Source organism: Chenopodium album, chromosome 20, assembly GCF_948465745.1.
Source record: "Chenopodium album chromosome 20, dcCheAlbu1.1, whole genome shotgun sequence".
In the NCBI taxonomy this organism is placed as follows: Eukaryota; Viridiplantae; Streptophyta; class Magnoliopsida; order Caryophyllales; family Amaranthaceae; genus Chenopodium; species Chenopodium album.
Window position 1 is genome coordinate 7,531,817 of NC_137853.1, and position 26,704 is coordinate 7,558,520.

Here is a 26,704-nt window from a genome sequence, read left to right on the forward strand (position 1 = left end):
AAGCCAAAATAAACTAAGGAAATATTTAACCAACCAAAAAAAACAAGTCAAATATTGTAATTCAAGCACGTATCTCTTGTTTAATTATGTATGTCGGATCAACCTTTGTCCTTTTGAACCGCGTGCTAATTTGATTAAGTCTACGACTAATATGAATTTTTTTTTTTTTTTTGACGGGCGATTAATATGAACTTGTTTGTTAATTAATACCACAATTATTCTTGTATTACTTGGCAAATATTAGTGTGATTATGCGAAGAATTGTCAAGAATAGAAGTTAACTAATTAAATAACATCCACGTATGAATATAACAATACTACGTATACGAAATACCATATTAAAAAAATAATAATAAAAAAAAAAAATCTAATATCCAACCTAATGTATATAAATAGGAGCACTTAAGGGAATTTTTTTTTTTTTTTTTTCATTTGATATTTTTAAAATGAACAAATTTCATCATATAAGCAAAAGATGTACAAACTCTTAGTGCAACTAACTCCTGATACATCAGGTGCAAGTAAGAATTTTCAACTGGCCATTGAGCTAGCTAAACCTAAAGCTTGGAATGTTGTTTATGAAAAAATTTCAAATATTTGAATATTTAAAATTAAAACTCTTTTCGATACCTAATTTAAGTACTTCGTATCATTTTTAAGGATTTGGATGACTAAGGGTCTGTTCTCTTCAGCTTAATTTCAGTTCAATTCAGTTTATGATTTCCTTCTCTCAAACAATTCAGTTCAGTTAAGTTCAATTCAGCTCAATAAATGAAAAGAGGCCCTAAATTAAATATCTGTCTCCATAGATCATAGTCTAGCACAGGTCCATTAGCACAATTGATGACAAATTGCAAAAAGAAACAAAATCAACTAACACACTAAACAACAGATAGTTACTATGTCAATGCGATAGCTACCTTATACAAATAATACTAGCCTTCGAATTTATAGACTATGATGATTGTAGTGCAACCATGCCATTTTTTAATGCTACATAAGCATGCCGTAATTATATCACACAGGAAAATTTACTAGTGAACAAAAGTTGGACTACCTTTGATCTGATATGGTTCAAATGAGGAGAAACTAATTGGTTTAATGCCAAGAAAAGGCCAAGTTGTTTGGTTACATAAATAGTTACGAAAAAGGGGACGTACAATACATTGCATTATGATTTTATTACGACATTCTTTGATGCCCAAAAAGGGTAATATTGAAATTTGGATCATCCGAGGGGGGGGGGGGGGGGGGGGGGGGGAGGGAATGAAATAAATCTGTTAACTTGATGTTGAAATCTCAGAGATAGGCAGGAGCAACAAATTAGACAGACATAATGAAACAGTTACAAAAAATCAGATGAATATGATCAGTATATGACATTTTAACTGAGAAATCAACTGAAGAATGTACAACCAACTATTCCGTATAAACTGCTGAACTTCCCAAAAAATGGCCCCATTCAGAGCTCCTACAGGGACCTAAACTGGTGAAATGGCCTAAAATTGGCATATTTCATTTTGCTGTCATAGAGTTGTGCATACAATCAAAACAGTTGCCGCTGTCTTCTTTCTTTTCGTTTGAGAATAAGGTTCATTCCCACTTCAATTGCAGCACGGGAGATTTTACCCATTTGCAATAAGCTCAAGCTTCCTTCTTGTATACATGCCTCCCCCGGCCAACTGTCAGGCTGAGAATTTGGCTTTTTCAGTTCCCTAGTTGTATACTTGTATTGAATATCTTTGACAGCACTTCCAGGCTATAAAAAAACTGAAGCAAGTTTATCCAAGTACTCTGAACATTGAAGTGTGCTATTTTCTTACACGAATGCCAGGAATATCTTTCAAACCCATTTTCACAACTGTTTTTCTGAAAAGTGCAGGAGGTTTCTCCAACCCAATTGACTCGCAAAATTGGTTTGCCCAATTCACAAGTGAGGTCTTATCCCTGCCTGTTTCCCTAAGAGAATTATAGTAACCAAGCCAAGCATGGTACGCAGCTTCTTTCACACTAGTATCAATCTTTGCCATTGAATCCACCATCTGCAAGGTGAAAGAAACCCAAATGAGAATTGTAGTAATATTTTATATACATAAGAATAATGAATGACCATGTGAAAGATACTCAAGTGAGAATTGTAGTAATAATTCGATTCCAAAAATGATGTAAAACCGATGTGAAAGAAACCCGAGTGAGAATTGTATTATCAATCTTTCTTTTTTCTTATTTCCCCTCTCCTTCGGGATCAAGACTTCAAGCTTAGTCTTGACTTTAAAACCGGATTTTGAACACAGCCCTCACCAAATAAATGATAGCAAATAAAGGACCACCTTAATCCACAAGGAAAAAACGCTTGTATTATATGTGACTTTCTTTCTTCCTCAATTTCTTTAAGCACTTTCAGTTTTCCATGGGAAGTTTCCTGTTTACATTCCCCTTCTTTATAACAAGGCACTCACTCCTTTTTCTCCACAAATGATTTCTTTCAGAATGGCTTTAGGAACCATATTTTTGCATTATATTTGGCCCAGAAACATACACTACTTGGATATAACAATAAAGTCAATAACCTTCTATTCACTTCATGACAATATTGCCTTCATCTAGCATTCTAGCCTAGTGCCCCACCTACCTCCTTGTATATAGGTTTTATATGTATATATGCAGTAGCAAGCACCACACACAATATAAGGCAAAGAGACTCAAACAAGTTCATATTATGTTTATCTTTGTTACTACTGATGGTTGGATCTGGTTAAACAAGTGAAAATGGGAAATGGTATATTCTATGGACTGATTAGCATAATTATATTGTGGGCTCATGAGTAAGGGATAGGTAATTTAGAATTTTACATATTATTGGGAAAATATGTGGAAAATTACCTTATTTTTTTTACTCCTTTTATTTATGAGCTAGTATCTTGTGTTTTGCTAATAGCACCTTAATAAACGTATTTTAAAGTTAAGACCTCATCACTGAATTCTTAAAAAAAAGTCAAGCTTACAATACATGTTCCATTTGTTTTGGTTAATTTTTTTTAACCCTTATTTGATCTATCTATTTCTCATTTCATATTCTTGAAATTTTAAGAAGATTATTTTTTTTCAACAAAAGAACCATGACTCAGCGTGTGTGAAGAGGGTATAAAATGGAAATAGCAACAACACAAAAGGGGGGGTGGGGGGGTTTGCGCTTAAAAAATGTTAAACCTATTCCTATCAATTCACCAAACAAGGAATGGACAATATTTTTCAGAATTCCCAATCCCCATCTCTAATCCCCCAATTCCCACTGCCACAAAATCAATGCCACAACAAGAACAGCAGAGCGTCAACGTGAATATGCAGAATACCAGAATTCATAAACCAGAGAATTATTTTCCACATATGTATTTAGCTCTTGGTCAAAGCTTAATAGTAGTATTTATATATTGCAGCAGGATACTACAAGAAAGCTACAAGAAAGAAATAAAACCTTTGATCTTGCATATTGGTCAACATGTGGTGCAGAAGACCTTTCAACAGGCAAGTCCTTTATGTCCTCCAAGAAATGTTCTTCCCATGGAGCAAGCAGCAAAATGCCTTCACCATCTTTTCCTTCACGACCAGTCCTCCCAAGGCGATGTACATATTGCTCCCTATCAGAGGGAGATCCAACCTGGAAATATCCACATCTTTATATATAAATAATTGCAAATTTTGGATACAAAATAATAATCTACTCAAAGGCCTATCTGCCCAAAAGTACATGCTAATTTCATTGACCATATTCCGGAGAAGGCTTTATACTAGTCTAAACTGGTCAATGATTCCAGATTCTGACAAGGTCAAGATACATGTTGAGTTCCAAAGCTGACCCAACTTGCTAGCTTAAATTGAGCCTAACCTGGAAAAATTGGGTTAGGGTTGAGATTTCCAAAGAGGTAATTTCAAAGAGGGCACAAAAGACCGCTTATTATATAGTATAGCAATAATCGATTTTTATATTTAGTAAATTGAGGTGAGGCAATTTTAAAAAGGTGGAGCAGACGCGCACTATAAAGCACAGAAAAATCCATATTGCCTTAGTGCACGTTATATTTTGGTCATTGGTCAATAGGCTAAATCTATAACAAAGCTTATATGAAACTTTAAAAAGAATAAAAGTGGCTATATAAAGTATAAATCATAAGTTACTGCATACCTGAATAACCAAAGTAACATCAGGATAGTTTATTCCTCTAGCAGATACATCAGATGAAATTAAAATCAGACGTTTTGATTGTTTAAACTCTTCAACTGTACGAGATCGGTAAAGTTGAGGCTTTCTTGAATGCAATTCCCGAACATTTAAACGCATTTCACGGAAGAGAAGGTACATAAGTGAAGTCACCATTCCAGTCGTACAGAAAACGATAACCTGGAAGCAAGTTCAAGCACTCCATCACACACCAGAAACAGGTGACATATGTACTGATCAAATTCAGACAAGCAGAACACCTCCTTACCTTGTAGTCTGGCATTTCTGTAATATGGTCCTTCAATAGTTGGTATACTACATGAAAATGCACATCATGGGGAGCTATTATGTAAGTCTGCTTCACCTACATAAAGCACTCATCTATAATAATTAGATAATCCCTTCCCTAGTACCCTTACAGCAATTGCTCAATTTCAAAAACAGCACAATGATGTTTATCATATTAATACTCAATCAAATCAATTGGCACTTCAGATTTTGAGAAGATAACAATAAACTAATCAACAACATGCATATTGGCTTCAAATGAAAATACGGTGCGCCAATGAAAGATAGCAATAAACCTCAGCTGTCAAACAATCCCTCCACTAGGTTGCATACAGGCATTCATGGAAAAGGAACACCAATTTCCAATTCAGTATTGAGGGGAGCCAATCCTACACATGGATGCATCCGTGCACAGTTTAGGAGAGATCAAGGACATGATGTGGTGAAAACAACGGGAATGTAGTTATTGTGGTATAGTTGTAAGAGGGCAAATATCAAGGATGTGAGTAAGTGAGGTGGGGATTTAAATTCCGTAGGCCAGCCAAACATTAGTGGAAGAAAACTTCTCCTCTTCCCGACCAAAAAAAATTAGAATTTAGGGGTTTTCATTTCCTTTCCCTTAGGTGTAAAAGTGACTTAGATGCAAAGCTATAAACTCTGAGTCTCTGACACAATTTTGAGCAAAACCTAATGAAATAGGATGCTGAGCAATAAGTTTTAAGCCTTTGCTAAAGAACTCCAAATCAAACCAAAAATTCTCCAAGAAAAGCTTTCCCACACTTTTAGCAGTTAAAACTATAAAGTACTTCAAAATAAAAAAATAAGCACGTCATCTGGGTGGAGAATGATGACTTAGCAAAGACAATCACAAACAAGCAGTTCATTGCAGTGCCAGCAAAGTACCTTAAAACTGGAATCTGGACTACCTGCATCCACAGTGTTGATAAAAGCATGCTCCCGTTTAAGAACAAGCTGAGAAATTCGACGGACCTGAAAATAAAGATATTATCAAGACCGGCAGTTGTGCAAACAAAAAAAAGCTATGAACACCTTGTCTTATTAATTGCTATTTTAAACCAAAATACTGGTGTAAGCAAGAGTAATAAAAAAAACAACCTCTTTTGGCACTGTTGCAGAAAACAACAGAGACTGTCGTCGACGAGGTAAACAATCAACAATTTTCTCCATGTCCTTGCGAAACCCAAGATTTAGCAGATGATCAGCTTCATCTAGTACGAGCATTTTAAGTCCCATTAATCTTGTAGACAAGCCTGATTTGGTCTCAATGTGATCAAGTAATCTACCAGGAGTAGCAACCAAAATCTGCAAGGTTTAAGTTTGGAAAGTCAGTAAAAATTGTCAGAGGAATATGCAAAGAAGACTTGCTTGACACACTACAGAACAATAGAATGGCTTTAAAGATATCTAATTGGCCTGTTATATATCTGCTACCAAAAAAAAAGAAAAAGAAAAAAACAAATTAGACCAAAAGATGCACCTGGCAAGGATCCAATTCCAGGCGTTTCTGGTCATCTTTGAAACGTGTACCACCAACTAGCATTTGGACACCCAAACCGTCATGATTCTTCAGCAAAACCCTTGTTTCTGCAGCTATCTGACTAGCAAGTTCTCTCGTGGGGCAAAGAATAAGAACATATATAGGAGGCACACGCTTAGCTTTGTCACTGTGCATAGCTTTCAAAACTGTTTCAATTGCAGGAAGCTGTTTTTATTTAACAAGGCCACTGCAGTAAAGCATTATATAAAAAGAGAACTATATAACCCCAAAAGAAAGAGATAACAATTGTATACCAGAAAAGCGGTGGTTTTTCCTGTCCCGGCTCTAGATTTGACTAAAGCATCCTTACCTAGAAGAGAAAACATGACAGTCAAAATAATGGAATATAAGACTTTAATAAAAGTAATATAGACATCTACCACACGAGTAGTGATAGACCACTACCAGGTATGGGCTCGTTGGGCCCATACCAGGGGCAAAAATGTAATTTCATGTATTACTTACTCATACTGTAAAAATGCAGTCTCTTGCCTCTCAATAACAGTATATAAATTAACAATAACAGTATAAAAACCAAGAATAACTGTACACAAACCAATATTAACAGTATAGAAATTAATAATAACTAAGCACCGACAAATAATTAGCGGCGTCAATTTCGACCGAACTCAGCGATTTCCAGCATAGAACTCACCGTTTTTAATGGCTAGAGCCATAATTTTGTGTCTCTCGTTTTTGGATTATGTTTTTTTGGGTGGTTTCCGGTGATTTTTAATGAAGGTAGTTGCGTATTTTTTGATTTCGACCAAGGTAGTAGCTGGTGGGGTGGGCTTCTTGCTGCCGGAGGTGAAGTGTGGTGGGCGGAGGCTTGGCCGGCAATGGGAGCTATCCATGAAAGTGGGGAAAAGGGTTTAAGGAAGGAAGAAGATGAAGAGGAAAGGGAAAAAAAAAATTGTGGTATTGGATAGTATTACCCATACCATGGTAGTGGGATATACTTACTCTCTACCACACCACTCCTAGACTCCATTCAATACAATTAAACCAATGTCTCTAACGGCTCTAATAGTCTAAGAATAGACCAGGGCAAGAAAATTTGGCTGAAATCAATCCAAAAGATGGCAGAGCTCAGGCACAGCAAGTCCCTCGGTTATCCATTGAACACACACACACACATTGGCAATTGCAGAAGCAAGAACGTGAACAGAAGTTTGACAGTAACTTACCCTCAAGATAAGCAGACAGTGTATCTTCTTGAACCCTAGTCATCACTTCATAGCCAGCAGCAGTTAAAGCCTTAATTGTCAAGGGTGATATGCCACAGTCCTCAAATCTGAAACAACAATTAAGAAGATAGCTTATAAGATAAAGCTTGAAAATAATATAGTACATTAATTGAAGTTCTTAGAGTCTTTTATGTATCACAAGCAAAAAAAAAAAAAGCAGCATCAATTTTACCAATGCGAGGCAGCTAAGGATATAATTATCAAGAAGCATAATCGAAGACCAATGCGCCCACCCCCCTTCTTCAGCTACCCTTAAGCAACTAAAAACACCCATACTATCTCAGACTTTCATGTCCAACTTCTATGTGGCCACTTAAGACATCTACAACTCATACTACATTAGTCAATACAAGCAATTACACCATCTAACAGTAGTTTATGAATTCCCTACCTAATAAGCAGCAATTGTCAACATAAGCACGCGAATCAAAAGGCAATAACAAATATATAACACAATCAGTAATAACAATTGACAAACACCTTGCATAATAATATTATCAACAAAGTAACAATCCCACCTCTTTCCAGAGGCAACAAACTCATCATGTTCGGTCACCTCTTGAATTTCTTCCATCCGCTTCCTCTCAATGATCTCCTGCTTAATCTCATAAATTTTCTCAGCCAAATCACCCTCTTCATCTTCCTGCTCAGCATACTCCTCCAACTCCTTCACAATCCGCCTTTTCGTTACCTTCACATCATACTTCCCTAAAGCTGCATTCCCCATAAACCCCCTCACACTTTTCACATCACCCTTTCCTCCCTTCTCTCCACTCCCCAGTTCATTCCCTTCCAAAACAAACCTCGGCCACCTCGCATTACTACTCAATATTCCATAATCTTCCTCATCATCCTCACTCGACGAACTTCCCTTTATATGTTTATAAAACTTCTTCTTCACTTTCCCCTTCACATTTCCAGAGTAACCCCTCATTTGCTGCAAATTACCCTTAAACCCCATCAACCTCCCTTCACAAAACCCCCTCATTTTCTGCAAATTACCCCTAAAACCCATCAAACTACCAATACCATCATCATTCATCTCACTACAAAAACTCCTCTTTTGCTGAAAATTACCATCACTAGCAAACTTCCTAAGATCAATACCCGGATCATTCGGCTTATTCGATTCGGCCCGGGGAGACGAATGTACCGGGCCATCATCATCATTCCACAAATCCTCAGCACCCGGTTTCATGAATCGATCAGCAAGGGCCTTGATATGCTCCTGGGGTGACATGGGTGAATGAGACGGGCCTTCGGGCTTCTCCGGCAAGCCCGAAACGGAGGCCCGGATTTGGGAACGAAGACGAGCTTGGTAAAGCTGCTTTTCATGGTCAATAAGGCGCTTCTCTTTCTGGGAAGCTTTCTTCTCATGGAGGCGCTTCCATTGCCATTTGTTGAGCCCGCCTGGGAAGGTTCGAGGCCCGCCGCCCATGGGTCGGGCCCAGAGGAGAGAGAAGGGTGGGCGGTTTCGGAAGGTTCTGGATGATTCTCGGATGATTACGGTGGTTATCATGGTGGTTTTTTTTGTGGAAAATGAGGGTTTAGGGTTTTAGCGGGAGACAAAATGAGGAGAGAGAGTTGACTGAAGTGAGTGAGGGGTTTGAGACTTTGAGTTCATTGAGGAAGCCAAATCAAATGGTAAAATGGAGATAAATCAACAATATAAATCACTTGAGGAACCCATCCTTACTCATATTGATAAATTTGTATTTTCTCGAGTTCATCAGCTTGAGATAAATCACTTGTGTATCAAGGGGTAATAATGTCTTTTTTATCATTTTATTTGGGGTACCGCCCGTACCGGTGTAATTTAGGTTGAAGTTGGATGAAATAGTCGTTTACCCAGTTGTTTGTAAAATATGACGACATGTACCCATTAATTCAATTCTGATCCTATCTGACGTCATTTCCATGGTTATGGTGAGTGGTGACAAGTCAAGGTCTAGAAAAGGTCACTTGCGATGGCGAGTGACCTACGAAGATGAGTGAGTCGATTTAATTTGCGAGTCTAATGAGTGATTAGATGAGAATATAAGATGCAGGTGTGATGGATGAACTAACACATGTCAGCTAATTGGAGGTAAACAAATGAACCAATCAATTAATAATCAATAACTACTACCTTAGGACTAGGGATGGCAATAGATCGGATTCGGATCGGGTGGAGCTTCACCCGCATCCATCCATTACTCTAATCGCTCCATCCACATCCATCCGTCATCCGCTTCACCCATCATCCATATCCGTTCGTCCATCATCCGCGGATGAAACGGGTGGAACGAATGACTAATGGATGAGTATTAAAGTTGAAAAAAACTCACATAAACTTTAATTTCGGTTATTTGTACAATAATTTTATTACAAAAAAAAGGAAACAATAACAATATATTGTTTAAAAAATTAATTTGCAACAAATAATACATATAATTTTCTTGCACATTTCATATTTTATTATTATTTTATTATTAAAATTCTTAGATTAAAAAATTAATATGTGTTAAACGGGTGGGTGGATGGTTAGCGGGTGAAAAAAGTATCATCCACATCCGATCCGATCCATCATCCGCTTCATCCGTCACCCGCTTCTCATCTATTTAATTCGGGTTTTCGTCCATTTATTTATTGCGAGTGGAGCGGATTAGTGGATATCCACTTAATATTGTCATCCCTACTTAGGACATATTATATGCAACTTTTGTCAAAAGCAGAAATTTCACATTAGATGCAACTTTCCCATTCTTTCCTTTTTTAGAAATTTTTTTAATTAAATTACTCAAATACCCTTACTCAAGATATCATAAACACAATTAAATAACAAAATCAGAATTCATTAGAATAATAATTTAACTTAATTACCATAATTTTTCTCACCAAATTCAATTCACCCAAACAAAATCCAATCAACTTAAACTCAAAAAATCCATTTAACCTCTCACAACTCCTCCGACCACCACCTTCAACGTCACCGGCATCCACCACCTTCAACGTCGCGTGCTCTCTCTCTCTAACGCTCTCGTTCTCTGTCTTTATATCAGATACTCTCTCTCTTCTTCTCTTAATGGTTGGGCTTGTATTGGGTGGTTTACGAGTTTTTGGGGTAGGTTCGAGTAGATTCGGGTGAGTGGTGGAAGGTTTCAACTGGTTTAGGGGGTTTTGGGGTGGGTTCGACGGGATTAGGTCGAGTGAGTGGTGGTACTGTGGGTTCAGGGTGGTCAGGGTGTTTTGGGGTGAGTAAGGGTGGGTTTGAGTTGGATCGGGGTAAGTGGTAGTTGATTTCCAGTGTTTTGGGGGTTAGTGGAGGGTGGTTTTGGGTTGATTTAGGGGTGGTTTAGATTGAGTCGGGTGGTGCGGTGGTTTAGGGTGATTGGTGGTGGTTTCGGGTTAATTTTGTGGTGGTCTGGAAACCACCACCACTAACCCTGAACCACCGCAAAACCACCACACTAATAATAATAATAGAATTATTATGGTACTTGACTGTAAATCCGCAAGAGTTCCCTCATTATAAGGAGCAACATCTGAAGAAGAAAGAACCTTGCCTGCAGCGGTGTAATGGCGATCACAAATCTTCCTACGACATTGTTTGATATTACGCTCTTTCATATCAAGATTTTTCATCATCAACCACCCACAAAGTAGGAGAATCCTCTGCCAAAGTTTCCCTCACAAGCTGCAAAGTGCAAACTATGTAATTTAAACAACTGGAGGCTAGTGAGTACGATAATAGTTTGTACGACGTGTTATTTAAGACTTTTTTTCACAATTAAAATTCTTTTTGAACTTGTAACATATCGTAAACAAGCCTTAAAAAAAGACTATTATTTCTTTCAAAAAAAAAAAGAGTATTATGAACAAATGTACAATTAAATTAAATTCATGGAGTATCCAAATTATACAAGTATTAACCAATCGTATTAGATAAGGAAGTTGTAATATTTTTTTTTTCTACGGGAGATAGAAATGAAGGAATCTTCTTCTCTTATATAATTATGTGGAGCAATATTCATTTATTTTCAATTAATTAATAAATTGAAATTAAAAAAATACTAACAACTTACAATACTATTCGAATTACATTCCGATCCTTTATTTTTGTATCCAACATTAGTAAATAAGCCCTTGTATTAATTGAATTATCTTTTTTTTTTCCCTACGGGTTAATAATTATTAATAGTTTGATTTACAAACCGTGCATCACACGGGTACTATGCTATTATAGAGAATACGCAAACAAATACCCTATCATGCTTGTCGCACAAAGAAATATACTCCCTCATTCCTAAAGAGATTATTCATCCTTATTTACAGTTTTACTCCGTATTCTTCATCAAATTCTAATATATAGAATGTCCTACTAAAATTTCTTAAGACATGGATTGTCGCTAAATTTTTTGTACACTTTAATTTAGCTAAATCACTAGATTAAGTCCCATGCAACGCACGATTATAACAAAATTTTATAACAAGTGATAATGTTAATTTAAACTATAAAAAAAAAATAAAAAATCTTCATATTTTTAAATTACACTAAAAAAAGTTTGAATTTTAATTTATCCCTAAAATTTAGAAAATTTTCACATTTGCTACCACCTAAAACGCCTCGCTTCACATTTGCTACCTGTTTAATTTTTTTTTTTTTACTTTGCTACCACCTAAATCAGACTTTGTTAAAAATCATTACCACTTAACGGAATCCGTTAGGATTTCCGTTAAGTTTATTAAAAAAATTAAAAAGATTTTAAAAAAATAATAAAAAAAAACCAGCAACCCCACCCACCCCCTCCCCTAATCTGCCACCCTCTCCCTCCCCTAATCTGCCACCCTTTCCCTCCCCCCTTCCGGCGGCCAGACCACCACCGCCACCGTAACCCCCAAAACCCATACCAACACCACCGCCACCCCCTTTCCCCTTCCCTCCACCGGAAATCGGCCCCCCTCCCCTGATTCCCCCACCGAAATCGACCCCCCTCCCCTTCCCTTACCCTTTTCGGCCATCCCTAACCCTAAACCACCACCACAAACGAAACCCTAAAATTCGTTTAGGGTGGTTTTGGGCTGGTGGTTTAGGGTTAGGGACGGCTGAAAAGGGTAGGGGAAGGGGAGGGGTTCAATTTCAGTGGGGGAATCAGGGGAGGGGGGCCGAATTCCGGTGGAGGGAAGGGGAAAGGGGGTGGTTTTCGTTCGGGGTGGGGGTCGGAGCTCAAGAACGGGGAAAGGGGGATTGGCGGGGGAAAGGGAGGGGGTGGGTTCGCGCGGCGGCGACGCCGGCAAGGGGAGGGGGGAGGTGAGGGGTGGCAGTGAGGAGGAGGGGTGGCTGCAAGGTGATTGGAGGAGTGGCTAACGGTGGAGTGGGCCCACTAACGGAAATAGTAACAGAATAAGGCATGTGGTAGTGATTTTTAACAAACTCTGTTTTAGGTGGTAGTAAAATAAAATAAAAAAATTTAAACAGGTAGCAAATGTGAAGCGTGGTGTTTTTAGTGGTAGCAAATGTGAAAATTTCCTAAAATTTAACCCTGAATCCAAATTACTCCCTCCAAATTTTTGTAAGTGTTACACTTACCAAATCTGACCGTGTTTTAACAAATGTTACACTTCCTATTTTGGCCAAAAATTACATTAAAATATTATATCTCTTTCCTCTCATGGTCCCCACCCAAACCCACCAATACTTTTTTATTATATTTTTTCTCTCACATTTATTACTTTTCAATAAACTATTAACCCTACTATCTTTCTTTTACTACTACAATTTTTTAATACTCCAATTACCTCTTATTTTATTTAAGTCAATTGAATTGCCTAAAAGTATGTACCGGTCAAACTGTAACACTTAAAAAAACATGGAGGGAGTAATCCAAAGGGTGAACTAAGTGAAAGTGAGAAACACCAAAAACCAAAAAACTGAATTTTTTTTTTAAATAAGTGAATCACAATAATATAAAGAAATAATTTTTTTTAGAAAGTGAATTTAAAAAAAGGAAAAAAAAAGTTTTGGAGGGAAAACAACAACACCAAGAAGTGACATGTGTCATTCCTGGTGTCTGTTTTAGTATTATGTTATTGATTGATTGATTGATGATTGATTAGTTAATTATAAATCCATATAGAAATATGGTAGATTTTTTTTTTTTTGAAGGAAAGAAATATGGTAGATTAATGACACCCAAATTAACAATTTCTCTAACAAAATGGCAATCCACCTCCAAACTTTGTTTTTCATGATGTAATGGATTAGATACAATGTCGCATTTATTCGGTTAAGGTTTGGGGTCATTTTGGTTCTTTAGATTCTTTATTGAGTTCAAAATTGTCAAAAATGCAACAAAAATAACTCGCTTTATGTGTTGCAAAGTGAGTCAATTTGCGTCCCCTTCAAAAAAAAAAAAAAAAAAAGTGAGTCAATTTGCGAGGTCTTTATTTTTTAGCCAAAAAAGGTGTTCGGTTAAAAGGTTTTGGTGTTCTTATGAATTGAATAAGGTTTCAAATTGAGCTCAAAATTGGCAATGCAACAATAGGAATGCCTTGTTTACAATTATGATATACTCTAGTGACAAAAAAATGTCAACCTTATATTTAAGATTCTAATGGTCTAGATCTATTCACGGATAAGAATAATATTCTCATATAAAGAACCTACGGATTAGATTAAAAAAAATCCATGTACGTACATGATTTAAAAATCTAAAGAAATTCAAATCTCTGAAGTATGTTATCAATTAAAGGATTAAAGTTGAACTAAGCCGGACAATTTAATTTTTGTAAAAGTTTTGTGTAGAACGGACTCACGTGAGTCCGGTCATACAAATAAAAGAAAAAAATTGAAGAAAAAAAATCTTAATTTTTAGAAATTAGATAATAATAGTCAGATATTAGATTATTATGGTCAGAAATTAGATTATAATGGTCATGTATTAGATTATAAATATCATATACTATATTATAATTGTCAGAAAATAGGTTAAATATATCAGAAAATAGGTTATATATATCAGAAAATAGAATAAACATATCAGAAAATAGGTTATACATATCAGAAAATAGGTTAAATATGTCAGAAATTAGATTATAACGGTCAGATATTAAAACCTCTCCTTCCTCTCTTTCTCTCTCCTCAACGACCCACCATTTACATTTTCTCACTCCTCTATGAAAATGGCGATACCTCAATCCTACCACAACCACCATCAAATCGCCATCAAACCAAATTGCTACATACAACTAAACCACAACCAAATCGAACCATCAACTCCTTTAAATCGAACCATTAAATCGCAGCCATCAAAGCGCACCCAAATCGCAGCACGTCGACGGTGGGTTTAGCGTTCAACGTTCGATGACGGTGGTGTTTAATTGCTGCGATTTGAGGAAGGTGGGTTGTTAATTGCTGCGTTTCTAGGTTGAGGAGGGTGGAGGACGGCCGGTCTGGGTTTGGGTTTTTTTGGGTCGGTGGTGCGTGGTGGAGTTGTGGCTATGCTTCATCAATTGACGACTTTAAAATCGTGTTTGTTGGGCTCTTTTTGGTCAGTGGTGGGGGAGGGTCGCCGGTACCGGAGGTTGGGAGGGAGAAGGTCGCCGGCCGCTGATAGGGCTGGCAGTGACAGTGGGTAGGAGATGAGAGTATGCAATAAAACCAGACTCACGTGAAACGGACTCACACAAAACCTTCTCTTAATTTTTGGTACCCCATATAAGAATTTGTGAATTACTAAACATTCAAGTACTAAGTAAGTACATTTTGCACTGTAAAAAGCAAATTGTCATTCTTGTTTTAAGCTGCAAGTGTTTTAGTATAGTATACAAAGCATAATATAACTATATATAGTTGCCCTCACAAGTTTACAACTAGTAAGTGGTACAACCGTACAATGTCATGCTGCAAGACTAAACTCACAAAGCCAGTTAGCCTAGTAAATATCGTTAGCCGAGCTCGCAATTTTGGTGGCATGTCGGCCTCTATTTTAGCCTTAGAAACTGAGGAGCATTATGACCTGAGAAGTTAAGGTGATGGCTACTTGATCATCACCTAGATCTCGTATATAATTACTTACAAATTGATAGCAGGTTTATGAGAGAACAATTCCTATGACTAATATAAATCTCTCAACAACCATGCAAATCTCGCCACTTGAGGTACATGAGTCCAGTATGATAGTGAGTGTAAGCTCCAGCAACCACCAGAATATGAAAGAGTTGATGACTATGCCCTGCAATATCAAACTTCCCTGGCCTCCATCGCTCGGGTATTCTTTTGGCATATATTAATGCACCGAAGCCATAGAATGCTCCCATCAGAATCTCTAAACCTGTGGTCTGCAATGCTTCAGGCTGATGCCAGTACAATATCAGCTTGTGTAGAATTGGTGCAACACCAGAGACGCCCATACCAAAAAACAAGGAAGCACGAATGCTCCGGTATTCTGGATTCTGGAAGACAGGGGAGAGAGAGAAAACAATGGTTGCAATGCCCAATATTGTAATGAATGATAGGTAGAGGTTGCAGAAAAATAGTTTGCACATAAAGGAGTAATAAACCGGAGGGTAAAATGAGGTTGTAATGAGGGCCGCGATGCCTGCATAGTCAAACCTCAGCATAATGTAAGAAAGCCGCTTGGAGTGGCAGCAGAGCAGATGACAAGCGCTGCTTGCGAGCAAACAAAACATGGCCCCACCCAAAAAGGCGTAGAAAGGCCATCTTGTGATTGGATGGGATGGCAAAGGTGCAATTGTGTTGATCAAATTATCTTTCACACTCCACTGCAGTAAAACAATTTGCCATTAAAAGGGCTCGGGATTCAACAACTAATTACGAGGTATAGCAAAGAGCGAAATATTACCAAGGAATGATCATTAGTCTCATTTAAATGAGAGAAACGCTCAGGCAAGCAGTTTGACAAATGCTCCATAATATGCCACCCAGAAACCGATGAGAGTGAATTCATGTACGTAAGGGATGCCATCAACTCACCACTTAGCTTACCAAAATCAGGCATCTTAGATAAAGATGTGAGGCAATTCACAAGCGTTGAGTGAACATCATGCAACCCAACTTTATTGAGCATCTCAGCAAAGTGTTGCAGAGGGTAGTAATCTGAAACATCTGAGACTGTAGTTGCTGTGTATATGGTCAGGGATAGGAAAAGAAAGAAGCCTATCAAATGCCTGTAATGCAAATTAGTAGTTGTTAAGACCGTAAGATAGATGCACGGTAAAGTGGCAAACAACCTCACCCCCTACCCCCCAAAACAAATAAATAACAAATAAGGCAAATAAAACTCCCAAATATGTAAGAGATGAATCTGTAAGATATGAATATAAGTAAAAGAAAAGGCAACAGAACACGCATTCAGAATTCAGTGTTTGCAGCAATTGTTATTCAACTAGAATCACCAAACCTTTTCAGTTAAGCATGACAATTAAGAAGGTATGAATATTGAATTACACATCATGCTAGAGAGAAAACAACTTAAGAAACCCATTTTCCCTTAATTTTGAAGTAACAGGTAAGGAACCAAACCCATGGGTTTGAAATGAGTGATTCCAATCAATGAAAATGATATTGGAAATCTTTCGATTTTTAGAAAATAGTAAATAGAAACACAGAAATGAAACAAAGGCAAGAGACTAAGAGATGGTGAATAGAACAAATGTATCATATTCCAAGGAGTGTAGTCCTTGTGAGATTTTCCCCTATGTTTTGATGGTATCCATGTCCTTACCTTAATAATATTGCACTAATCATATCCCTTCAAAAATAATATTCCAAGGAGCATTATGCATTAATACAATAATGCCCCATTCCCTCAAATGTAATACCAAGAGTGCAAGACAACACGGCCATAAATAATGATAGTGAAAAATGTGTGAAACTCTTACGTCCAAACATTAAGAGTTTCGTTATGGATGGCGAAGATGCTTAATAGCAATTCTTTCAGTGGCCATTCGCATCGATAATGACCCAAGATGTACTCATTGTCTCTAAGATATGCAGGCAAGTTATGATAATCTATAAGCTCATATTTGACTTTCTTCCATAGCTTTTTCCCTATCCTGTTTCCTCTAGAGATTTTTTCCTCATTCTCACAATCAACTTGATTGTTGAGCATGTGTGAAGAAGACACCATCTGTCAAAAAAAAATGCAACAAGGTGTCAAATGATTGGTGGAACGGCATACATTATATATCACTTTTAAACCAACTGAAATACTGAAAGATAAAATATATGAAAATCACACTGAAGCAAGCTTTGAGTGTAAATACATAGTACCACTTAAGTGGAAATGTAGCTCTTATTTTCTTAAGAAATTGATGTTTAAGCCACATTTGGAAGCAGCTGAGACATTTTTCTATTGAAATAACAGTTTTAATTACACTTCCAATGCTCATGTTTTCTCATTCAACCAAAGTGCAGTTTGATGCTCAAAAGACCATATAATTTTAAAGATTCAATAATTTATAACACACCAGTCTCGGACCAAACTATTACATGAAATCATTTGGAACATGTGCAACAAATGTAACGCATTCACGAAATAAACATGGATTATATGAAGTTCCTCCTCCCCTCTTTAAAAATAATTATTTCCTCTGTTCCTTAATGTTGGCTCAGTTTCCTTTTAAATTTATCCCTTTTGAGTATGGTCCCTACCACAAATCTTAGTAGGGATCACAATTTTCTCTTACATCCCTTACACTTGATCCAATAAGTTTCCTCTCTCATCAACACCCCTCAACCAAAAAATAATAAACAACTTCACCTCAATGGGGCACTTAGGAGGCGAGTTCACCTCAAAAGGGGCAAAGAGAGCATAATAGCTTCACCTCAAAAGGGGCAAAGAGAGTATAATAGTAAATAGGAAAAGAAGGTTTCAAAATATGTGTACCCTCCAATCCGCGAATTCATAACAACAACTAAACTACTACCATACAAGATCAAGCACAACAATCCACATTGTCAACCTTAATACCAAATATGCCAATGAATAGACCCCCTCGACTTCATTTGCAATACCCAAATACTCATTTTAGAACCTTACATAATACCCTTGTGTGACTTCTCATAAAACAACTCAATATCCAACAACTCTAATCATACTACTTCACAGTTTCCTCTAACTTAGTAAGGCATTCACAATATCCTGGATCAAATATTCAAACATATCCATCAACAATCAAATCTCATTGCCTAAACATGTAGTCAAATAATTTGTAAAGCTAATTAATAATATAATTCAACTAAAACACTAACTTGCATTCTCTCCTTATTTCTCCCTTCATTGCACCCCACAAAAGAGGCCAAAAATTAATAAATAAATAAATTAAAAGCATCCTAAAGCTAGAGTTTTGAATCTAATTGTTTAATTGGTTAAAGCCATGGGGTGATACACAACCACTAACGCAACAACTGAAATCAAATCTCGTCTACGTCACTACCATATCATCATGTAGTCATAATTAATACAAGTACCCAAATTTAAAGTAATGATGAAATGCTAAAACATAAATTCAAAATCTAATTAAAAGCACATAAATAAAATGGCGAGGAAATTGAACAATCTATTGTAATTACACTTTATGCTTCAACTAGAAAATTGAGGGGATATATTTACCTGGAATTGACGAGCAATTGGAGAGGATTATAGGATTGAAGAAATATTTTTTTTTTTTTTCCTATTTTATATTTTTGATGGCAAACAAATAAATTGCCTTAAAAAGAAAGATGTTGACAAAAGAGCAAGTACAAGTGTCAAAGCTGTGAACCATGAATATTGGTGATGATGAATAAAAGGACGACATAGCTTTAGAGTCCAAAAAGGAACAAACAAATCAGAGATATTTTGAGGAGACTGATTTATCTACAACGACATGCAAAACAGAGCAACACTACACCGCCTGGGATTTTTTATTTTTATATAAAAAATAACGAATTTTTCACCAAATACCCGTCAGGTTAATTTACCATTAGAAAATTTTTCAAATTCACCATATACACTCGAATTTAACAACAATATCACCAAATGCTTAAATGATTAACGGACATCAACTCCGTTAGTCATTTATACACAATCGAGCAATCAACAAAGATATTATTCTTTTATACAATAATACGGAGTATATATATATAACTTTGTGATATAATCTATTGTTTTTTTTAGTCATGTATGAATTTCTCCCTCAGTCTTCTTTAGTGTCATATATTTTTTGTTTTTAATTTTATAATTACACAACTTTCATCCTATGTTGCAATTAAATAGTAGTATTAAACTAATGATAAATATTAAAAATTACCGCGCATGACACGAGATCTAACCTAGTTAAACCTATAACCTACTCCATAATATCCATCACAAAGGTTGAATGGCCAAGTCTTATCATATTCGAGAAATTGAATAGTGCTCATGTTGCAGACTTACAGCTAAAATTGCATCTTGATATTTAATTTAAGTATGTTGCATGGTCTATGCATTGATGCACGACCTTATAAGTCCACGGTATTTCATACTCCATACTTCAGAACTACCCTATACTAATTGACATAATACGATTATATCAATAACTGGCTAAAATCTTTTAAAAAATTATGGAGTAAATGGCTAAATTTGGTAGATGAAAATTAAGAAAACAAAAAAGTGACAGATTATAATGGATCGGCTCAAATTCATATATTTCTTTTCATCAATCTTGACCAAAGTAAATAAACCCAGATATTAAATCTCCTTTTCATAATATACCTAAAAAATCACGGACCACCAAATGTGACTACATGCTGCTTATTCTTCATATGAGTATCGTAAACACCGTAGTTAGCGTTATTTCCATAGGTTTCAGAATCAGCAACATCGACAACAGTATAGGTTTCATCCACCACGACAAAATCTTTGCAATAAGAATCAACGAGCAAAGCAGCAGCAAAATCAGGATAAGAACCAGCTCCCATTTCAGGAGGTGACAGAGTTGCTATTGAGCTTATTTCTCCTCCACATGCAGCATAAGTTGCTGGCGCTTGCAGGCCTTGGAAGATCCTCTGTGGCCAGAACCCGAGCGCGACTGGATGTGAATATCCCACTTCAAGCCACCAATCTCCAGAAGGCTTCTCCTATTGCATATGGTTGGAATATGGCAATTAGAAAATTACATTTTCATTAAAACTGAAATCAGAAAAGAAACAAAGTGTTTTCACATTGAACCCCAACAATGCAGCCTGTCTCTTACCATACAATTACAAAGTATTTTAATTTGGAAATTCACCTGATAAACAAAGAACTTGTTTATGTAAACTTTTTCTCCTTTTTTTGATATTGGGTGCAAGGCAAAGTCTATAGGGATATCCGATCTGACAGTGACAAACCCGCATCCAGAGCCGAAACAGCGTGAGTCACCTGCCTGTGGAAATGATTATAGATTAATTTAGCAATTTGGTCAATAAAGTCTTTAATATCAGCATTCTTCTTCATGCCATTATAATCTATATATAGAGAGGACAGATTTTGTTAACATACTCCTACAGAATCTTTTTCTTTCCAAAACTGACTTCTCCGTAGATCATTTGAATAAAAAAAAATTTGATTAATAGTGTCAGCCCTGACTTACAACTGAATATACAAAGAACCTTGTCCGGTTGTCATTGTACTTGGATGGATTAACCTGGGAAACAAGCAAAAGGAAAAAAAAACTGCTCCTGTAAATTCTGCAATACAAATAAACAAGTAGATTCACCTCTTTTTTCTTCTGCTTAATGGTGCAAGCAGATGTCTTAACCAGCTAAGCATAAGCCTCAAAAGGGAATAAATGACAAAGTGACAAACAATTAAATGTAAAATCAGATCACTTACCGTCCACCCAGCAATTATGGAATCACTACCACCCCTGAGAATGATTTCCGCTGAACTGTACTGGGATGGTAGAGCTCTTGGGTTATAAACACTAAAAACACCACCAACTCCGGAATAACTCTTTGAAGGATTGCTTTTTGTTTGACCAAGTGCATACTAAATCACAAAGTACAATACAAATCAGATATAATTTCACATCCAACAAGGTGAAGGAAATATCCCATGCTAATTAAGCATAAAAGAACACAAAAGATCAAGCAAAAGAATAAACAGGATCATATAGTAATTTCCTTAAATATTTGGCATACCCTTGCCTAAAAGAGCATGATAGATTTATAGAGTGCAAATAGAGTATAGTTATAAAAGAAGTTTAAACAATACTCCTAGTATTATACTGTAATAATAGTAAACATATTAAGGGAATAAAGTCACAGAAGAAGTAAAATAAAACGTGGACAGACAATTTCATTTTCTGGGCGACATAGAGGAGGAAGGGGTGAAAACTTTTATAAACCTCTGTGAAAATACCTAGATACACTTGAACACTATGCAGATCATAATCATATTTGGATAGAAATGAATGCTGATCACTTGATTGATTTCCCTATATTTCAGCTTTAAACTTACAACAGTTCCTGATATGTATTCAGTTCCACGATTGGGGTTCACTTCTTCCACAGACTGGTGTGGAAGCACATTGGTTTGTGAAAGGTCATCTTTTTCATTAACTCTTCTAATGGGAACTGTCCCTGGAGGGCAGCCTCCATCCTTTAACCGGAACACGTCAATTGGTCTTTCATTCATCATCAAAGAGATATTGCTGTTTTGGATCTGTTTAGGCCTAGCAGTAGGCTTCGTCTGCACAAATATAATATGGAGAAGTCAATAGAAAATTGAATACGGAGGAAGTGGGACAGCAGCAATAAAGATAGAAAAGCACCTGTGGGTGGTAAGTATGATTTTTTAAGAGAGGATGATTGAATGCTGGCTGCTTGTAAAAATCTATACAGTCATATATATCCCCGTACACAGTCTGTACACCATCCAGCTAAAATAAATGACACTTATCTAAAGAATGAGACGCCTTAACCAAGTTTTATAGAAATAAGTGCAAAAATTCCACCTTAATTGTCTTTACAGCAGATTCTGATCCACCTTTCCTCGAAAACTTAAGAGAAGCAGCCTCAAAACTTGACAGAAGGAAACATATCAAAAGAATGTACTTGTATATAGCTTTCAAAACCATCTTTGAAGCTGAATTATGGAAACAAAAATTGTTAGAAAGAAAACAAAAGGAAAAAAATTAACAAATTAAGACAAACGAAATAAAACAATTTTGCTGCTTCTCCTGACACTCTTTCTAGAACACTGGCATTCTGCTGCTTTTGTAGCTAAGACTTCTAAGAGGATGTTTGATAGAAGTAGATTGAAAAAATTCACCAAAACATGAAAGCATACATACATTGGTGTGGCAGGAGATAGTTCTACATATGAAACATATCTGAGCTTTCTATAGAGAATGTCATTTTAATCACATTAATTTGCTATAGGACCATATAATTAGAAAATTGACTATTAATCATACATAAAAAGTTTCAGCAACATAAGTAACAGAAGAATATATGACAACCCAAATGATGTAAACAAAAATGACACAAGCGTAAGAGGGAATCTCTAATAGAGTAGTGAGGCAATTAGACAAACATGCTGGTTGATTAATTTCGGATCAAGTACAACACAACGAGATAAATAACAATGCAAGTAACAATACTAGCATCACCCATGATATTTGCAGTACAGCAGAAAAAGAAGCACATACCACTTAAAGATCAGATCCCACCTACAATTCTCAATAGCGAATGAGAGAGTGAAAGTTGTAGCCAAGGTTTGCAAATTGGGATGAAGTACAAGGAAATCGAATCGGGAAAGCACAAATATATGAAACAATTCAAAGCATCTAGGCATATTCCATGGTGTATACAAAAGCCCTAGATCCTCGATAAGGAAGAGATCTTACAGTTTAGTCAATAAAATATTGTAAATTAGGATACAAAAGATAACGGATAGATACAATGTAGCTCAAATGTGTTTCATTCATGCCAGACTGTCAAGAGAAGAAAAAAATGCAATTGTAGAGATGTATTCAGCACTCTTAGAGTCTTAGCAAACAACAACTGGCATATACTTCCCCCCATCACAGACATAAACTTCACATTACTCTCTTTCCTTTTAAGTAAAAGCTAATGGTATTTTAAATAAATAATAAAATAAAAAAAAAAATCCCCCTTGCATCCCTCCATTATATCAATTATATATCTTTCGATATCATACATTTTATCTTTTTTTTTTATTATTTATTATTATTATTATTATCTCTCTCCATCTACTTCCAATATTGTTATTAACAATCAATAACAATTCTTTAGACCTATAAGAAAGTAAATCCATAATCTCAATGTAAGCTCAAAACTCTCCAAGCCAAGAAAAATGTTGCACACTTTCACGTATCTAGAATAGCAATCCATCTGAATGATGGTATAGTTATTCAATAAACTAAATCCCATTTCCTACAGATAACATCAGAAAGAAGAAGCTGCAAATGCCCAGCAGAGAGCGTTTTATCAATCCAGGATAGTTGTCAAAGCTAAAACATGAACAATGAAATCATAATGTAACGAAACATGATAACTCAATTGATTGTTTATGCAAGAATTTCAATGACTTTCCAACTATCTGGAACATCTGTTTATCAAAATACCAATGTAAATGTATTAAGCTTACTTGAAAGCACAAAGCAAATGGATAATTTATGTCACCAATAGCTAGGCAATACAGGTAGCTAAAGGAACTTGTCACCAAAATAAATTAGCAAAATATCTGGCGAATCGTGACTAAGAAACGGCTTCTTCTTTTCTCCAGCTGTAAAAAAAATTGCAAGATGTACTGAATTTTTTCTTCCTGGTATGGCTTAAGGTCACATATTGTAACAGAGAAACTATCTCTTGATGATCTTTTAGAAACATAGCTCCATAGCTTGTACTCCATAATAAAGGTGTTATGACTTAGCAATAAGGTAGTCAACAGCCATATAGTAAGTCCCTACTAGAAAAAATGATGCCAAACCACTCCGAGCCATCCTTGCAGAAATTCCTCGGAATAGAAGATTGCGATCTGACGGATGCATCCCAGCAAATCTCTCAAACCAATTCCCAGGCCGGCTCCATTTTAGAAATTTCCTCTCCTTAGCCAGATACTTGGGTAGCACAATGCACTGAGAACGGGTTCTTGAGGTATCAAAACCATGAGAAGCAGCAGCAGCCATTGACCCAGAAAATCCAGCTGACAGGCTAACAACTAAAGGAGACAAAGGGCCAATTTCATCATTTGTTTCCGGAGGAGGATCCATCCCAACAGCCTTCCAATCAAGCATTGCTAGGTGCAGAAATTGCCAGCTGCCAAAAAAAATGCCACCAAAAATAGAGTCACGTGCTATACCTGTTCGAAGTCCTCTCCAGAGGGAACGCCATCCTTCTAATCTGACAATATCTTGCGGCCGTCTAACATCAGTGACATCAGGTGGCTTACCAGAGCCAGTCATCATCCATGGATAATTTTTCAAGGCCTCGGCCATGTTATGATTTTTTGAAGATAAAACAGATAACAAGTTGACAGTACGATCCAATGCCAAATTATTGGGAATATATCCAGGTAGTAACCTTGACATCATGGGAGCTGCAGCAGATTTTGTAGCTGCATTACTTGTGCTAGGTACAGGAATAGCTGCAGCAACCTGTTTTCGAAGCTTTATCATCTCAAATGGAGAGTTCAGGCAAGACTCTAAGGCCCCAGATATCATTCCCGATAAAAGGGCTTCAGAAACATAAACATAATTATCAATCCGACCATCTTTATAAAAGGCTGTCAAAAATTCATGGACCCCAAATCGAGCACCCAGACCTGTGATTCTTCCCACAGTAAGCCAACCAATACCACTGTACAACCCTGGATATCCCGATACGGATTTAACCCTTTCTAAAACCTGAGTTGCTGTCAACTTTTTGCTGGAACTAGCACCAACTTGGATGAGAGTTTTGACAGTGTCCAGAGGGTATGATAGAGCAGTGCCTATTGCCACAGAACCTGAAGCAGCAAAAAGATGGCTTGCAAATACCAGGTTCTTTAGTAATTCCTCCATCACATAATCCTATAATTACTACAACTAGGACCGAGAGAGCAAGATACACAATGAAGAGCAAGCATATGACTGCTTAAGTTTGCTAAAGCTTACTTCCCCAGAGCTTAATTTTCCTTAAAACAGCTCAAAATTGCTCAATTTACTGGAGAATAATATTGAATCAGATCATCAAACCCCACATTCCTGCAATTAAAATAGGAGCAGATACTTCAGACAATTTAAAACAGAAGCATTAGAAACCCAAAGAAAACTTGTAAATACAAAATTTGATCATCGACGCAGAAATTTCACAAGCTCTATATAACCACCAATGAGTTTTATGCAAATATATAGCTTCCTTAACTAAAAGCAAAAAATCACATTAAATATTCAACCAAATCTCTATTCTCTTGGGCATTTCATCGAACAGTGAATATGCATGAAATTGGCAACATCACTAAACCCATATAAAATTAAAAAAGGAGCAAAATTTAACAATCAAATAGCAACAAATTAATGAAAAAACAATGAATCACAGAAATGGGTGAAACAAGAACAAAATTAGCAACATAACAATGAACATCAAGCATAGAGATATTCAATAAAATGAGTAAAAAACAAGAAGAAGGTGGAATATCATTAAACCTGGCAAAATGTACGCCCACAAATCACTGAAAGGTGGATGCTTAGGAAGAACTTTTGAATCGAGGATATTGGAGTAAATAAGTGCTACTGGGGTTTTAGGGGTTTTAGCAGAAATTTAGGAAGAAAGGAGAAGTGTTGGCGTGTTTTTGCTCAGGTTCGATATCGGGATCTGAATCAGTAAGTATGTTGTAGAGCACTGCAGCCTGTGGCCGTAGACTTTGGCAATAGGGTCATTTGGAGTTTGGACCAAGTTTGAGTCGGGTAAATTCGAGTTAGGGTAACTTTGATTTTTGGTTTGATATCATCATTAATGCAAATAATCCCAATTTATATAGTTGTACCTTATGTTGTCTAGACGGTTTTAGTAATTTATACTTGTTAATATCTTAAGGAGCAAAATAAAAGCTAGTTCATGCAAGCTTGAATTAATTAGAGATTTTAATGAGTCAAGTGCAAGCTATTCTTAGTTTGACTCTCAAGTAATGATTAGAAGAGAGACGACTTAAACAAGGGTCACAAGAGACATGAGCGAGTCATCGAGTGGATGTTAACTAGCTTATTTAGTTAAAGTGATGGGGTTGTGCCCAAAACTTGAGATCGAATCTCATCTACACCATTGTTCTTCTCTCTATTAGATTGTTTCAATTCGGTCTTACTAATTTGGCTAAAATCAATTCAATTCAAGGTAGGGTTCTATTTGGGTAAATTCGAGTCTCGGGCCAAATTTATTCAAGT

General features: G+C 36.4%; 4 protein-coding genes across 4 annotated transcripts; all 4 read right to left on the bottom strand.

Annotated features, from left to right (window-relative positions):
• Positions 1–1,306: 1,306 nt before the first annotated feature.
• Positions 1,307–8,923, bottom strand: LOC145597954 (putative DEAD-box ATP-dependent RNA helicase 48). Its single transcript, XM_081654233.1, has 10 exons — positions 7,831–8,923; positions 7,253–7,359; positions 6,320–6,375; positions 6,006–6,230; positions 5,624–5,830; positions 5,411–5,497; positions 4,488–4,583; positions 4,184–4,399; positions 3,476–3,658; positions 1,307–2,042 (listed from the first exon to the last, which is right to left on the bottom strand). The coding sequence occupies exons 1-10, from the start codon at positions 8,829–8,831 to the stop codon at positions 1,812–1,814; spliced, it is 2,409 nt and encodes an 802-aa protein (XP_081510359.1). The 5' UTR covers positions 8,832–8,923; the 3' UTR covers positions 1,307–1,811.
• A 6,141-nt stretch (positions 8,924–15,064) lies between these two features.
• Positions 15,065–19,060, bottom strand: LOC145597984 (heptahelical transmembrane protein ADIPOR3-like). Its single transcript, XM_081654266.1, has 4 exons — positions 18,928–19,060; positions 17,195–17,442; positions 16,156–16,480; positions 15,065–16,075 (listed from the first exon to the last, which is right to left on the bottom strand). The coding sequence occupies exons 2-4, from the start codon at positions 17,440–17,442 to the stop codon at positions 15,422–15,424; spliced, it is 1,227 nt and encodes a 408-aa protein (XP_081510392.1). The 5' UTR covers positions 18,928–19,060; the 3' UTR covers positions 15,065–15,421.
• Positions 19,061–19,975: 915 nt separating this feature from the next.
• LOC145596729 (protein neprosin-like) lies at positions 19,976–22,396 on the bottom strand. Its single transcript, XM_081652937.1, has 7 exons — positions 22,274–22,396; positions 22,091–22,183; positions 21,778–22,008; positions 21,151–21,306; positions 20,909–20,962; positions 20,567–20,701; positions 19,976–20,414 (listed from the first exon to the last, which is right to left on the bottom strand). Exons 1-7 carry the CDS (start codon positions 22,394–22,396, stop codon positions 20,058–20,060), a joined length of 1,149 nt encoding a protein of 382 aa, XP_081509063.1. The 3' UTR covers positions 19,976–20,057.
• A 1,342-nt stretch (positions 22,397–23,738) lies between these two features.
• On the bottom strand, positions 23,739–26,168 carry LOC145598869 (mitochondrial arginine transporter BAC2-like). The gene is made up of 2 exons (XM_081655267.1): positions 25,970–26,168; positions 23,739–25,528 (listed from the first exon to the last, which is right to left on the bottom strand). Exon 2 carries the CDS (start codon positions 25,343–25,345, stop codon positions 24,206–24,208), a length of 1,140 nt encoding a protein of 379 aa, XP_081511393.1. The 5' UTR covers positions 25,346–25,528; positions 25,970–26,168; the 3' UTR covers positions 23,739–24,205.
• Positions 26,169–26,704: the final 536 nt, after the last annotated feature.